Source organism: Doryrhamphus excisus, chromosome 22 (genome assembly GCF_030265055.1).
Source record: "Doryrhamphus excisus isolate RoL2022-K1 chromosome 22, RoL_Dexc_1.0, whole genome shotgun sequence".
In the NCBI taxonomy this organism is placed as follows: Eukaryota; Metazoa; Chordata; class Actinopteri; order Syngnathiformes; family Syngnathidae; genus Doryrhamphus; species Doryrhamphus excisus.
Genome location: NC_080487.1, coordinates 11,677,204 through 11,693,948, shown reverse-complemented (window position 1 = coordinate 11,693,948; position 16,745 = coordinate 11,677,204). Strand labels below are relative to the sequence as shown.

The 16,745-nt window shown below is 39.3% G+C and overlaps 1 protein-coding gene across 2 annotated transcripts; it reads right to left on the bottom strand.

Moving 5' to 3' along the window:
- Positions 1-208: 208 nt before the first annotated feature.
- On the bottom strand, positions 209-16,038 carry LOC131109596 (serine/threonine-protein kinase tousled-like 2). Of its 2 annotated transcripts, none has more exons than XM_058061761.1 (21): positions 15,551-16,038; positions 14,484-14,590; positions 14,239-14,310; positions 12,775-12,844; positions 12,645-12,682; positions 11,734-11,826; positions 11,461-11,568; positions 10,280-10,372; positions 9,945-10,055; positions 8,442-8,578; positions 8,209-8,361; positions 6,343-6,409; positions 6,152-6,249; positions 5,833-5,914; positions 5,677-5,768; positions 4,530-4,619; positions 4,197-4,366; positions 3,984-4,122; positions 3,794-3,905; positions 2,801-2,908; positions 209-1,483 (listed from the first exon to the last, which is right to left on the bottom strand). In XM_058061761.1, the coding sequence occupies exons 2-21, from the start codon at positions 14,586-14,588 to the stop codon at positions 1,271-1,273; spliced, it is 2,151 nt and encodes a 716-aa protein (XP_057917744.1). In that variant the 5' UTR covers positions 14,589-14,590; positions 15,551-16,038; the 3' UTR covers positions 209-1,270. The 2 variants fall into 2 exon arrangements, with proteins under 2 accessions (XP_057917744.1, XP_057917745.1); XM_058061762.1 differs by having other exon boundaries at positions 211-1,483; positions 14,496-14,590; positions 15,551-16,037.
- Positions 16,039-16,745: the final 707 nt, after the last annotated feature.

Below are 16,745 nucleotides of genomic sequence, written 5' to 3'. Positions count from 1 at the left end.
TGTGAGTGTGAATGGTTGTTTGTCTATATGTGCCCTGTGATTTGCTGGCGACCAGTCCAGGGTGTACCCCGCCTTACGCCCGAAGACAGCTGGGATAGGCTCCAGCACCCCCGCGACCCTCGTGAGGAAAAAGCGGTAGAAAATGAATGAATGAAAACATAATGGCATTATATGTACTTTTCGAATATAAAAAAAAAATTTTTTTTACTTGATTTGCCTTTTATTTAACCTACAAATGTGTCACATCATTTTCACTGACCTTGTATATCCAAATAAAGTCACCATAACAGAAAACAAACCTTATCTTACCGTCTAAAACCCTCTCCATTTTTAATTAGCCGCTGAAAAATACATTTTTTTTAATTTTTTTTAAATGTGTCATATATTTCATAATATATCCAAGCTCTTTCATTGTGTGGATTTGATTTTTTAATTGTGCAGGAGTAAAGGGGGGTACATGACTGAAATGTTTGGGAACCACTGCTTTAGATCAGGGGTCCCCCCCCAAACCACCGGACCGTGTGCAGGGGGTGAAGCCGGTACTTTTTGAAATATGTGCCACAATCAATCATATATATTATGTAATAATCTCTCTGAAAAATAAGGTCCAGGCTTGTACTGGTGGATGGTGGATCTGTATTCATTTGTCTTAGTTTTTACATAATACATTATATAAATAAGATGGCGATAATGTATGATGACCCCCGCCCATGCAGGTCCGTGGGTGGGGGACCCCTGCTCAACATGACCCAATATAAGACGAGTACAAGAACGGTAATATTGCTGAATACTTACTTACTTACCGTGTTTCTTTGAAAACAATAAGCAGCTGTACATGATATTATTATTATTATTATTTCCCCTTTCTGAAGTAAACAGTGGACCTTGAGTGGGTTAATTAAAAATAATTCCAGTTATTTACTCGTGTTAATGCTAGTAAAAGCATCCCTCCCCTTTTCCCATTTTTGTATATACTTTGGTTTTCAGTCATTGTAGTAATAGTCCATGTGTGGTACTTCTAATGACTGATATTAAATGGCTGATTTCACAGAGCAGACGTGATTCTGCCTGCTGTTTTTGTGCAAAAAAATTTGGGGCGCTAATAACCCCCGTTGAAATTACTCATAGCATTACTGCATGCACACGGGGCCCATCTTTGGCGTCCACCCTTCATTTTGTAGATTTTTTTTAAACGACTCGGGTGCCCATGTCATCAGTTTCTTCACATTTCCCATTCATCATCATTCATTAAAATAATCATCAAGATCCTTCAGTTGGAGGCACTGTTGCCGTAGCAGCTAGAAGTGGAGGCAAAGGGAGGGGCCATAGGTGCGCCGCCGCCACCGGCGACCCCGCCAGCGACCCCGCCGCCAGTAGCGCCAAGGGTCTTTCGGAGAGTCGGCATTAAGTAGGGTTCCTTTGACAGCTGCAACACATCCACACGGTCCTCCTTGTGATACGCCAGGCAACGACGGATGAAGCTCTGAAGGCATGAAGATGAGTCGTTTTGGTTGGGACACAATTAAATAGAAAGACAATTAAAAAAAAGAAACAATGTATTAAATTAAATCATATTATTTTATGTCAAGTATTTCATTCATTCATTTTCTAATGCTTTTCCTCATGGAAAACCGGAGTACCCGGAGAAAACCCAACCAGAGATGGCCGAGGGTGGAATCGAACTCGGGTCTCCTAGCTGTGTGGCCTGCACGCTAACCACTCAGTCCATAATACAGTCATTAAGTTTCAAAAATTCATAAATTAATTAATTGATCGCTGTCTTGTGGTTGACTATAGCCTATTATTAGTCAAATCAAATACTGCAATTCATTCATTCATTTTCTACCGCTTATCCTCACGAGGGACGCAGGGGTGCTGGAGCCTATCCCAGCTGTCTTCAGGCGAGAGGCAGGGTACACCCTGGACTGGTGGCCAGCCAATCACAGGGCACATATAGACAAACAACCATTCACACTCACATTCATACCTATGGACAATTTGGAGTCGCTAATTAACCTAGCATGTTTTTGGAATGTGGGAAAAAAACGGAGTACCCGGAGAAAACCCACGCATGCACGGGGAGAACATGCAAACTCCACACAGAGATGGCCGAGGGTGGAATCGAACCCTGGTCCTCCTAGCTGTGAGGTCTGCGTGCAGCCATGTCAAGTGTTTATTAATTACATTTAATTTGTAATTCAATTCATTATTTATTAAGATAGCTAAAAAAAATTGGATGAACTATAGAAAAAAATCTGTCATAAAATAATAATCAATTGAGATAATATTTTACAATTTAATAAATGAATAAATCACTTTTTAAAATTAATTATCTTCATAATATATCAATATAATGACTAATCTACAGTAAGGGTTCCCAACTGGTGCCAATGTGGGACATATTTTTGCAAAAATAAAATTATTTTAAAAAATAAACACTTAATTTCCTGTGTAAATTGCATTTCAGAGCACATAGTTAAGGAAATGCACAAAGATGATAAAAAATAATGATATTTCATATAAAAAATGGCCCCAAAAAAGATGAGAAATGTATATAAATACAATAATTTAATAAAATAATATAACAAATATAATAATTTTGAAAAATATTTTAATTATTTATTTAATATTTATTTAATATTTTTAAATATAAAATAATAATAATTTAAATTAAACTAAACTAATTCAAATGAAACCTCCTTTCAGGTCCTAACCCACCAGTTGAGCATCACCATCTTTTCAATGTGTTTTATCTATAAAATTGTACCGTCTATATACTGGATATACTGGATATCCATACCTTGGCTTCAGCGGTGACTACTGGTTTTGGAGGAAACTGCACCTCAGTAGCTTTAAGTATGGTGTTCTCCTGGAGGATGTCCTGCTGGGATTGGTTGTGACCAAACGGCTGGTGGGGGAGGGGGGAGAAAAAAAAAACTGTTCAAAGAATGACCTCATTTATTCTGAAGTACATGGTGGTAGAAGTGTACCATGTACTCCACTGTGGATGAATACACTCCTGCTACTGTTACATCTCACTAGGTCACATGTATGCTGGGGTACACCCTGGACTGGTGGCCAGCCAATCACGGGGCACATATAGACAAACAACCATTCACACTCACATTCATACCTATGGACAATTTGGAGTCGCTAATTAACCTAGCATGTTTTTGGAATGTGGGAGGAAACCGGACTACCCTTAGAAAACCCGGCCAGAGATGGCTGAGGGTGGAATCGAACTCGGGTCTGTGTGGCCTGTGCGCTAACCACTCAGTCCATAATACGGTCATTAAGTCATTAAGTTTCAAAAATTCATAAATTAATTAATTGATCGCTGTCTTGTGGTTGACTATAGCCTATTATTAGTCTAATCAAATATTGCAATACATTCATTCATTTTCTACCTCTTATCCTCACAAGGGTTGCGGGGGTTGCTGGAGCCTATCCCAGCTGTTTTCAGGCAAGAGGCGGGGTACACCCTGGACTGGTGGCCAGCCAGCCAATCACAGGGCACATATAGACAAACAACCATTCACACTCACATTCATACCTATGGACAATTTGGAGTCGCTAATTAACCTAGCATGTTTTTGGAATGTGGGAGGAAACCGGAGTACCTGGAGAAAACCCACGCAAACTCCACACAGAGATACCAAAGGGTGGAATTGAACTCAGGTACACCCTGGACTGGTGGCCAGCCAATCACAGGGCACATATAGACAAACAACCATTCACACTCACATTCATACCTATGGAAGTGCCGATGGAATTCCAGTAGACTTTTCCTTACCTTGCGTCCATATAAGCTCTGGTAAAAGATGACCCCCAATGACCAAACGTCGACTTTATTCGATATTTTAGGAGGTTCCTTGCCGACGACAAAGCATTCCGGGGGGAGGTACCTGCAAGATTCCACAGCAACTGCAGCGTTACTATATGAATCTGTCAGGGATTCCGCTCCGTCCGTCCAACGCACGAACCAGTATGTGCCTGCTCCTTGGGAGGTGAGCTCCATGCCGTCTACAGAGCTGTAGCTGTCGTCGTCCATGATCTTGGACAGGCCGAAGTCGGTGATTTTGATCTCGCCGCAAGCGGACCCATTGACCAGCAGGATGTTGCCTAACGCGGTAGATAACGAGTAGATATGAGCTTCGATTCAAACCACGCGGTGGTCATGATCTTGCATGTAGTACCGGGTTTGAGGTCGTAGTGGATGATGGGCGGCCGGATCTGATTGAGGTACTTCAGTGCGTTGACGATCTGCATGACGATGGAGCGACCCTCCTTCTCGGTCATCAGCTTGTTTTGCTTCAAGTAGAAGTCCAGGTCGTTGCCCTCACAGTACTCCAGGACTGTGCAGAACCTTCACAAAAAAACCCCAAAAAATCAACATTATTAAAACAGAATATTAATGCAATTTTAATGCAATTTTTAAGCAATTCTTAAGCAATTTTTATGCAATTTCTATGCAATTTCTATGCAATTTCAATGCAATTTCAATGCAATTTTTATGCGGAAACACTTACGAATCTGTGTCGAGAGAGAAATAGTCATACAGTTTGACGATCCGAGGGTGATCAAGTTCTTTGTGGATTCTGTACTCTCTACAGGCGTGCCTAAGGAGATGAAAAATGTGCCTGAAATGTTTAAAAAGGTCCTGCCAATGATAACATTATTACTTATGCAGCCAATTAATTCATTAACATTGCATTATGGGTCATATGCCGCTGAACATTTTGCTATTTTTTTTATTCTCTCAATAATAAGAAACAAAGTGAACGTCAACACAAGATGTGTATTTTTTATTATGGTCACACATTCCTAAGTACAGGTGATTTTATTACACGTTAATCAAAATACTACATCGTGAAACTTCTTCATGATATTTTAAATACCAACTGATTGTGATCAACATGTGCGTAAACAAACAATAAGCTATATATGTATCTATATAGCATATACAGTATAGCCAGTAATACAATATATTACTTAATATTGTTTAAGTTTAGCACGGCGGAAAAAGTGGTTAGCGCGCAGGCCTCACAGATAGGAGACCCGAGTTCAATTCCACCTTCGGCCATCTCTGTGTGGAGTTTGCATGTTTCCTCCCACATTCCAAAAACATGCTAGGTTAATTAGCGACTCCAAATTGTCCATAGGTATGAATGTGAGTGTGAATGGTTGTTTGTCTATATGTGCCCTGTGATTGGCTGGCCACCAGTCCAATGTGCCCGAAGAGGGCTGGGATAGGCTCCAGCTCCTCCGTGAAAATGAATGAATAAAAATGGCTGCTGGAATGTAAATACATATACTGCATATATAGCTACAGTACTACAGTAAGAGTATTGTGCCACATCAACCAGACAATACACTACCAATGTATGATGCAGAATATTAACCAACTACTATGCAAGCTCAACAGACTCCGTAAGTGGTATGAATGTGAGTGTGAATGGTTGTTTGTCTATATGTGCCCTGTGATTGGCTGACCACCAGTTCAGGGTGTATGCCGCCTGGGATAGGCTCCAGCACCCCCTCCGGCCCTCGTGAGGATAAGCGGTAGAAAAATGAATGAATGAATGTTTAAGTTGTTTAAAATGTTTAAAAACAAGCGGAAATAAAGACCCCCGTCTCACCCCCAGCTACGATACAAGGAGATACTTTTTTACTCACTTGTGGTAGTTCTCCTTCTTGTCGTCTCGCCAGTTCTTGTTGAGCTGGTGTATTTTAATGGCCACATACCTTTGCTCGGTCAAATCGAAGGCCTAAAACAAACAATCGGGTGATGAAATGAATACGCAACGTCATCAAAACCAAGCGGCTGCTTACCTTGTAAACTTCACTGAAACCTCCTCTTCCAAGTAAATGTAGCAACAGATAGCGGTTGTTTAGTGTCGGGTGGTCTTTGAATCTGCAGCGTGAGACCTCTTTATGTTGTATGTCACAAACGACTACAGCCACAGGCCGCAACATTAGGTACACATGCACCGCCCTCTTTTTACAGCATCAATCAAAACTAAGTATTATTATTATTATTATTCCTGTATTAAGGTAAAATGACCCTATTGATCTGATATTGGTATAGATATCTCAATATGGTGTACCTAATGTGATGGCTGGTCAATATACTCCATGATACTGCACGTACTGTGAATTGTCCTCGTGGTGGATCCTCTTCAGTTCTCGAATGTGGAGGTTCCTGACTCGCTCCAAGCGCTCCAGCTCTGTTTGGGTCTCAGCCTCTTCCTGCAGGGGGCGGGGCAAACATAATAAACATCCATTATCTGTATTTAACGCTATAAACTAGTTCCTTTTATCATTTATTTATTTGTAAGGTACCTTTTTTAGATAAACAATTCGGAGTTTGAATATCTCCTCTTGCTCATGGTACTCCGCTAGTGAGAGGCTGAAGTGGTATCGGTCATGTTGAAAAAGAAGAAGAAGAAAAAAAAAATCATCATATATAGTTATGGCATACAATACACAAATATACAAATGTAAATAATGATAATAATAAATAATGACAATAATGTCATCTCCAAAAGGGGGGGGGCACTGGCCACTAGGCATCAGTAATGACTAAATGTTTTTATGGCTTCTTACGTTTAGAATAAATAAACTGCAGGCTAACTAGTTAGCTTGCTGGCATGCTAAGGAGCCATGGCCGTCTCGTGTCCCTGCTGCAGTGATCCCGTCTGTAGCCTGCAATTGCATTAGCAATGTGGTGTAAACTAAGAATAACTGAAGCGTAAAAAGGTGACTATAGGGGTGTTATTTCATGTCTACAGAGCTCGGATGGACGGATGGACGGATGGATAGATAGAAGCTAGATAGAAGCTAGATAGCTAGAAGCTAGATAGCTCGAAGCTAGATAGAAGCTAGATAGCTAGAAGCTAGATAGCTAGACGCTAGATAGAAGCTAGATAGCTAGAAGCTAGATAGCTCGAAGCTAGATAGAAGCTAGATAGCTAGAAGCTAGATAGCTAGACGCTAGATAGAAGCTAGATAGCTAGAAGCTAGATAGAAGCTAGATAGCTAGAAAGGCAGAAGCTAGATAGCTAGAGGCTAGATAGATAGAAGCTAGATAGCAGCTAGATAGCTAGATAGAAGCTAGATAGCTAGAAACTAGATAGATAGCTACATAGATAGAAGCTAGATAGCTAGCTAGAAGCTAGATAGCTAGAAGCTAGATAGCTAGAAGCTAGACGCAAGATAGCTACATAGATAGAAGCTAGATAGACAGATAGAAGCTAGATAGACGCTAGATAGCTAGAAGCTAGATAGCTAGAAGCTAGATAGCTACATAGATAGAAGCTAGATAGAAGCTGGATAGCGCGAAGCTAGATAGAAGCTAGATAGAAGCTAGATAGCTAGAAGCTAGATAGCTAGAAGCTAGATAACTAGATAGAAGCTACATAGCTAGACAGCTACATAGCTAGACAGCTAGATATCTAGATATCTAGATATCTAGATATCTAGATAGCTAGATAGCTAGATAGGCAGAAGCTAGATAGCTAGAGGCTAGATAGAAGCTAGATAGCTAGATATCTAGATATCTAGATAGCTAGAAGCTAGATAGCTAGAGGCTAGATAGAAGCTAGATAGCTAGATAGAGGATAGCTAGATAGAAGCTCGATAGATAGATAGCTCGATAGCTAGATAGAGGATAGCTAGATAGAAGCTAGATAGCTAGATAGAAAGATAGATAGCTAGATAGAAAGATAGATAGCTAGATAGATAGCGAGCAGCTAGGTAGCAGGCTGTCAAGCAAGCTATCAAGCTAGATAGCTAGCTAGATAATTCTTTATTGTCATGGTAAACTCATGAACATGTTATGTTTTCTATGCTCTGCTCTAAACCACGGAGTGCTCATTAGACCGATGGCGAGCTACCGTGCAATCGCGTAAAAGTCACTTTGCAGATGTCACATGACATCAGTCAGCTGACCAGCGCCCCTCCTGAATTGCTGTTGCTCCACTGCAGCAACGATGAAGCGGTAAACAGATGTCTACACACGGATCTGTTCTTTTTAACCATTACTGGTAGCATAGGCTAACTGGTGCTTGTGTGTTGCCATGTTGAGCCAGTTATAAATGTATATACAAATTAAATATATATATGTATATATAAATATGCACCTGCTGTCATTGATACAGCAGAATTAGCAAGATTTCAAAACACCGCAAGAGAGTGTCGGGATCTTACGCTTCAGTCTCTTGGCCGTTGCTCCTGCTTTTCCGTTTACTGTGCTCCATGCTCGGCGGCGGCGTTTGGACCACAGGGGGCGGCTTCCTTTTCCCCAGGAGCTTCCTCTGCCGCTCGATGTCCTCACGCTGCGAGTTGATGCGCTCTTGCTGCCTAAAGAGAGTACATCGATTTCACATTCAGTTGCAAAGCTCGTTCCTAGGACGCCGTGTTTTGGGGGCTCGTGAGCTGACTTGATGAGGTTCTGGAAGGCGAATCCGTCTGTCCACTGTTCGGTGAAGGAGGCGCCGTGGCGGACTGTGGTGAAGTGGCCCAGACGCAGACGGTCCTGCATGCTCTTGTCCCGGCAAGCGCTCTTCTCTTGCTTCGACTACCATTAAAAAAAAGTACGATTATTTTTGTCATACGGCACTGTTTATGATATATTATTACATATTATGCTAATTTGTTTTGTTACCGGTAACACAACGCTAGATTCATTAATGCACAATTCTTCTAAAATTGAAGGATTCTCGACATGACATAAGTCCCTTATTTACACTCATATTATACAATATAATAGACATAATCATAATAAGCTATTTAAAACATACATGAGACTGGCGCCTGTGTCTGTTCCAAACATGCGAAGGACAGGAAGTGATGCCTGTTTTGCGATAATTCAAACCTACAATTAATTAAGTCTGATTCATGTATGACTCAGTGAACACAACAGTAACATTATGGACAACTAGTGACCAGTGTGACAAAGAATTACGTCTTTGAATGCATCTTCTGGATACCTTATAGTGTATTTTCATTCATTGAAAGATGTTTTTATGCTAGAAAATGCTAAATTTCTGGCAAAATACATACATAATTTGCTTAAATATGCATTTTTTCAGCTGCACGGTGGTCGAGCGGTTAGCGCGCAAGGGTTCAATTCCACCCTCGGCCATTTCTGTGTGGAGTTTGCATGTTCTTTCTGTGCATGTGTGGGTTTTCTCCGGGTACTCCGGTTTCCTCCCACATTCCAAAAACATGCTAGGTTAATTAGCGACTCCAAATTGTCCATAGGTATGAATGTGAGTGTGAATGGTTGTTTGTCTATATGTGCCCTGTGATTGGCTGGCCACCAGTCCAGGGTGTACCCCGCCTCTCGCCTGAAGAAGACAGCTAGGATAGGCTCCAGCACCCCTGCGTCCCTCGTGAGGATAAGAGGTAGAAAATGAATGAATGAATGAATGTATTGCAATATTTGATTAGACTAATAATAGGCTATAGTCAACCACAAGACAGCGATCAATTAATTAATTTATGAATTTTTGAAACTTAATGACTGTATTATGGACTGAGTGGTTAGCGCGCAGGCCACACAGCTAGGAGATCCGAGTTCGATTCCAACCTCGGCCATCTCTGGCCGGGTTTTCTAAGGGTAGCCTATGGACAATTTGGAGGTTTTTTTTTAGGGATGCACGGCGGAGGAGTGGTGAGCACACAGGCCTCACAGCTGGGAGACCCGAGTTCAATTCCACATGCGTGGGTTTTCTCTGGGTACTCCGGTTTCCTCCGACATTCCAAAAACATGCTAGGTTAATTGGGGACTCCAAATTGTCCATAGGTATGAATGTGAGTGTGAATGGTTGTTTGTCTATATGTGCCCTGTGATTGGCTGGCCACCAGTCCAGGGTGTAAAAACATTATTGAGTGAACCTGCCATGTGGCGAGGGACGACTACAGGAAATATGCAAACAAACCTTTTCAACGAGGAGCTTCTTGCTCATGCTCACACACTTGTTGAGGCGCTCCTTGAAGCGCTCCAACATCTTCTGCTGCTCTTCCACCTGACGCCGCAGGTCGCAGTTGGCCTGCAAAAAAACAGTCAGCGGTTACCAATTAATAACTGTTAGTATTCAATTTACTGCAAATTATAGTATTTTTATTAACAATTACATTTCAGAACACAACAGTGAATTTTAAAGCACACGCAGAGGTAGCGCTTCAGGAGTGCAACCACTCTTGACACTTCAAAAGCAGCTCTTAAATTGCCTTTTAGACAAAAAATATGGTTAATTAGTTTTTTTGCTCTTACCCTCAGCAAGTCATCTATCCTCCCTTCTTTCTTCTCAAGGTCATTGTTCTTGTTCCTCTCCAGCGCCACCAGTTTTAGCAGCGTCATGTCGGACTTTAGCACAACGACAAAATGCTTCGTCATACTCTCATAATCATTACTGACACCAGTGCAAAATGTCGAACTTAATAATTTTAATGTGTAACAATAGCTGTTGGTGGGTTTGTACGTACGGTCAGGATGCAAGCTGAAAACATTCAGCCACTTTTAGTCATAGGAAATAGCAATAATTAAAATTAAAATTAAAATTAAAATTAAAATTAAAATTAAAATTAAAATTAAAATTAAAATTAAAATTAAAATTAAAATTAAAATTAAAATTAAAATTAAAATTAAAATTAAAATTAATCACCGAGTACTTGGGTAAAATTAAATTAAATTATCACCTAGTACTTCGGTACTGTAAAATTAAAATTAAAAAATATTAGGAAAGCAGGAAATGAACAAATGTAACAGTTACTGATTGTAAAAGTACCAGATGGAGGGGTAGGATTTAATAAGCTTTGCTTCTTCCTACTCCTTTCGGACATGTGGAACTGGGAACTGATTATGTGATGCATTCAATTGTAATCTGATGCATGTTCAAATGAAATCAAACCATTAAAATTTTTAAAAAAAAAATAATTTAAAAAATAAAATAAAAAAAACTTAAATTATATTAGGAAAGCAGGAAGTGAACAAATGTAACAGTTACTGATTGTAAAAGTACCAGATGGAGGGGTAGGATTTAATAAGCTTTGCTTCTTCCTACTCCTTTCGGACATGTGGAACTGGGAACTGATTATGTGATGCATTCAATTGTAATCTGATGCATGTTCAAATGAAATCAAACCATTAAAATTTTTAAAAAAAAAATAATTTAAAAAATAAAATAAAAAAAACTTAAATTATATTAGGAAAGCAGGAAGTGAACAAATGTAACAGTTACTGATTGTAAAAGTACCAGATGGAGGGGTAGGATTTAATAAGCTTTGCTTCTTCCTACTCCTTTCGGACATGTGGAACTGTGAACTGATTATGGGATGCATTCAATTGTAATCTGATGCATGTTCAAATGAAATTAAACCATTACCATAGCACCTTGAGCAATTATGGAGGGGGGTGGGGGGGACAAACAGCAACAAGTTAATATCGCCTGTTACCTGGGTGGCTTTGTGGGAGCACGAGTGTGCGGGGGCCGCCTTCACAGAGCTGCATGATGAAGAGTCTGTGTGGGCCGAGCCTGCCGATGAAGGGCTGCTTTGCTGGAACTTCAAACCAACACAGAAACGTAGAGGGGAGGTGTGATGTTGAATTGATGGTTTGTTTTTAAATCATTTCTATAAATGCTATTGATAATTGACAATTTCTTTAGTTCTTTTCACAGGAAAAAAAAATGACACCAGTTTGTGCCGACGAGGAGGGTGGAGGCTTACCGAAGGATTTGACAGTGAGTGCTGGGAAGAGGAGCGTACCAGCATGGGAATACTGCGGGCCGGACTGGTCCCAGACCCACTGCTACCAGCAAACTAGCCACAGGACCGAGTGGGTTTGGATAAACAAGGGAAGAACAGAGGAGGTGTTAGTATTAGCACATGAAAATTTGATCTATATCAGGGGTCTCAAACACGTGGCCCGCGGGCCAAATGTGGCCCGCAGGACACTAGTTCAAGGCCCCCGCCTTGATATGAAAGTTTAATGTTAGTGCGGCCCACGCAAGTTTGATATGGATGTTGTATGGTATCATGTACCCAGAAAAAATTATTACGTTTGATTAATGTTCATGTTAAAGGTTAAATAACTGTTAATAGTTATCCTCCCTATCCGTGTGGAAGTGGTAAGTTTTTGGCTATTTGAGTTGAAAGGAAATAACTTGAAGGCTACCGTTTAGGTCGCTAGCTCTCTAGTTTGCGAGTTAGCATGTGTCTCAAGACCCTGCAGTTGCGCAATATGTTGTAAATAAAAAGAGTGTAAATGTGACTATAGTCGTGTTTTGTCATGTCTACAGGGCTCTAATAATGCTTTGTTCATTTTAATCTGAAAAAAATAATTTGATTAAAAGTTCTTGATTTGTTTATTTATTTTTCATCTTATTTTGTGTAGAAAAATAAAAATTAAGATATTTGAGAACAGTGGAATGTTTTATCAGAGCTTTTATTGTAGAAAAACGGAACCAAAGCAAAGTTTATTCATTTTTCTGTTTTTAATAAATGGGTTTTTTGGGTTTTTTTTGGAAAACCTGATGCGGCCCATCTCACCCAGACCCTAGCTCCAGTGGCCCCCAGGTAAATTGAGTTTGAGACCCCTGATCTATACGGAGTGAAACTTCTATTTAATTTGTCCTCACCTCAAAATAATCACCAGCTTTGTGTCCTCTTCCCTTTCCTGCAGGGCCAGACAGGAAATAAGAGTAATGGCAGTCAAGAAAAGAACATTGTGTAAGGAGTGGAGGGTTGAGCGTTGCAGATTAGATTTACCTGGACTGTTGCTGTCATACACGTCTCCTTTTCTCTTGCGGTTTCTCTGCTCGGCCTTCTTCTCCAGTGTCTGAAAAGAAACATGGTCGCTGCTGTGTGACCTTTGGTTCTGGTGGGTTCAGTTGGTTTCGGCTTCTCTGGTGTCATTACAGGATATGCAACAAACATGGGACGACACCAGATTGCCGAACTCTAACTTTGTTTAATTGTAAACATTTCACACAATCAATATCAATATTGATATATATAATATGTAATATAAGCAATATTAGTCAATCGTACGGGACATAATTCAATGGAGAAGTGGTTTTAATATTTTTTAATAAAATAAATTCAAAAAATAAATTCATAAAAAATAAATGTATTTAAAAAATTATATAAATAAAATATAAAAATATATATATTTTATAAATCTTTTTTTAATAACAATCAATATCTGGCCTATTAGGCAATCGTACAGGACATAATTCAATAGAGAAGTGGTTTTAATATTTGTAATTAAAATATAATAAATTCAAAAAATAAATTCATAAAAAATAAATGTATTAAAAAAATTATATTAATAAAATATAAAAAATACATATATTTTATAAAAAAATTAATAACAATCAATATCCGGCCTATTAGGCAATCGTACAGGACATAATTCAATAGAGAAGTGGTTTTAATTTTTTTATATAAAATATAATAAATTAAAAATAATAATAAATTCATAAAAAATAAATTAATTAAAAAATTATATTAATAAAATATAAATATGTATATATTTTATAAAAAATCCAACCAAAGCACTGAAAAAGTTTGTATATTTTTCTGTTTTTAATAAATGCGTTTTTTGTGGGGGGGGGGGGGGGGGGGGGGACCTGATGTGGCCCAGTCTCACCCAGACCCTAGCTCCAGTGGCCCCCAAGTGAATTGAGTTTGAGACCCCTGTTCTATAGCTTTCAGTAATAGCCAGGTAACAAAATAACCTCTATTTATTAATATGATTCGTTTGACGTTCATTTTACCATTTTCGGAAATTGAAATCGAGGGATATAGTGACAAAAAAAGGCCTACATGCCCACAATAAAATTATTAAAACCAACATTTTCATGCATGAGGAAGCCTAATAAGGTAAACAAGACATGAGAAGCAAATTTGATGTTTAATCATTTTTTGTGTATTTTATAGCTGATTTAATACACGGGTTAAAACCGACCCGTTAACATAAGCTGATCCCAGAAAGCTAACACAAGAAGATGATTATATAACATTTGCATTTGGCTAGGCTCCAGCATACCCCCGCGACCCCAATGAGGATAAATAGTATAAAAAATATATGGATGTATTTGCATCTGGCTTTCTATATTTCAGGCAGCTGCTGAGGACGCTAGCAGCAAACATGGCTGACAAGTGCCTGTGTATGTGTGTGTGTGTGTGTGATTGTGATTCCCTGTTACCCGCCCCCCCTTTAATACAAACCTCCACTTCCTTGTCGCTCAGGGACCCCATGCTGCAAAGAGACTGGCTTGATGACTCACTGTTGGCCGAACTCTGGAAAAACACAAGACAGACGCTATATATATTAGTCATCTGCTGCTTTAAGAGATGGGTCCTATTGTACATATACAGTAAACACCTCACCGTATGTATGAAGCCATGCAGTTCAAACACACTTGTGGGGTTATTCATTTGTACATGTGAATATATATATAGTAAATACATACATATATAGCTACCTTGGCCACACCGACGCCAGTGAAACGAGCTTCAAGTAACTCCTGCTTGCGAGGGTCCAAGCTTATTGCCTGGCTGTTAAGACCTTCCATCATGCCTGAAAAAAAAAATGGCAGACAATTCCATAAACATAATAATTATTATTCTTTCTGTGTATTAATTTATTATCCAAAGACAAGATGAACTTTAATGAGATTTAATGAGGTTTTCAAAAATGTAATTGAAAATTAAGGTACACTGTGAAAATATATAAGTCGTAATGAGTGATATTCAATCAGGCAGTGACGAAGCTTTCTATTAATAATGACAACCTAGCATTTAATCAAGGAAAGCCGATTTAAAAATTATTATTCACATACAGGTTATTATAGATACAGGAAATTAGCACAAAATTAACTTCAAAACGACAGAGTCAATAAGTTTCAATACTTATAACTCAAAAACTATGTCTTTGTATCGATCGATTTTTAAACAGGCAGTGAGTGTCTTGCTTCATTGGCACACAATTAAAGGAATATATTATTCAAACACGACTTTATTATAATAGTATTTGGAGGACGTTATACACTTAAAATTAAAGGGTCAAATTTTTAAAAATGTATAACTTAAAAAAAAAACTATTTAACGTCGTAATTGGAGGTTTTCAATCAGGCAAGTGCCGAGGATGACTATTGTTCATCTGACTTGAAAGTAGCTTTGTTGACATGAGTGACAAAACATGACACTTTACTGCAACCTCCATTAATATGTCCTAATATAATAACAATACATATATATATATATATGTGTATGTATATACATATATGTCAAACTCGATTAAAAGAATGCTAACCACTACCTTAAAAACAATCACATCTGGCATGCCAATTGAGATGTTAAAAGTCGAAATAAAGTCCATAACATGTGGGCAACAAAGTTTTACAAGTGTTAAAATAGTGCCTAGAGTCACTATGAGTGTCTTTTATTTATATTATTTTTTTAATCAGTAATATGGTATCGAGCAGTGGACGTTAGCATGAAATGGTCGATCAAGCTAGCGGTCCAAAAGTGGTCTCACCTGGGGGAGCCTTTAGCTCTTTAAACTGTCACTCACGGCCCAAACAACAGCGACTCCCGTTGCGTCCATCCGGCAGCAAAGAACCACTAAAACACTCCTAGCAACGAAAAATCCCAACACGCCATTTCCTCACTCTTGTTTCCAACCCTTATGAAGACATTGGTTAGCTTAGCGGTACAGTCAGTCACCGCGGGTGTCATCCGGGCAAAAGGCCGTGATCCTCGGGGTTTCCTCCCCAGTTTAAGTGCAGCAGCACGGGCAAGACCTGGCTGGAGCCACCGATGACGACTTGATGGTGGTAGTAGTGGTGGTGGTGTTGCTGTGCCTCATTGGTTTTAAATCCTCCTGTCACATCGCTGCGTCGTTTTTGGATTTTCTCTCAATCATAATTAATTATGTTTACGTTTCTACAAGGGATGAAAGAGTCCGGCAGCCACAGTTGAGGTCATACTTCAGCGACAAATGCAATGCAGGACAACCGCCGGCAGAGCGAGTCGATGCCTGGCTTCCTGCGGGGCTTAAATTGTGTCCCTGGGTCTCTGGAGCTCACGTCTGTCGTAAAGTACCATGGAGTAAATATGACACAATAAACTTTGACATCTAACACACCAAAATCTAATATACAACCGCATGAAGCCCATTTAAAAAGCGATAATGTCAGTGTAGATGATGCAGATTTCACAAGGCTTTTATTCTGAAATGCTATCAGATTTGAATGAAACTTCCAAAGTGACATCCTGGGAAGCTCAAGTCAATCCCAGAGGTGGAAAAGTATGATAATAATGTGTTAAATAAGAGGCAAAAACTGTCAAATATGCACATTTCAGTGACATTGAAATTATGATTAGCACAAGGGTAGGGAACCTGTGGGGCGAGGGCCCAAATGTGGCTGAATCTGGTTCAATTCTTAACATAATAAAATGTCTAATTTGTGTTAATTTATTAAAAAATTATATTTTAATTGGCTATATCTGCCCTGCGATTGACTGGTGACCAGTACAGGGTGTACCCAAAGTCAGCTGGGATAAGCTCCAGCATACCGCCACAACTCTAGAGACCCATTCGTTGAATCAAATACTCAGCTAGCTATTTCTACAAATCACAGAAATTGAAAGATTGATTGATAATTGGGTATTTTTTTAATTACTGCCTAAAATCAGATGTAAAATAATCACATGTGCACATTTTAGATGCA

What these genes read in the sequence shown, in the direction of transcription:
- LOC131109596 (XM_058061761.1), bottom strand. Translation starts at nt 14,588, where the DNA reads ATGATGGAAGGTCTTAACAGCCAGGCAATAAGCTTGGACCCTCGCAAG. An exon ending in GGATAGATGACTTGCTGAGG is followed by an intron (nt 10,056 to 10,279) that starts GTAAGAGCAAAA and finishes GTTTTTTTGCAG; the next exon opens with GCCAACTGCGACCTGCGGCG. An exon ending in CCACTACGACCTCAAACCCG is followed by an intron (nt 4,123 to 4,196) that starts GTACTACATGCA and finishes CTACCGCGTTAG; the next exon opens with GCAACATCCTGCTGGTCAAT.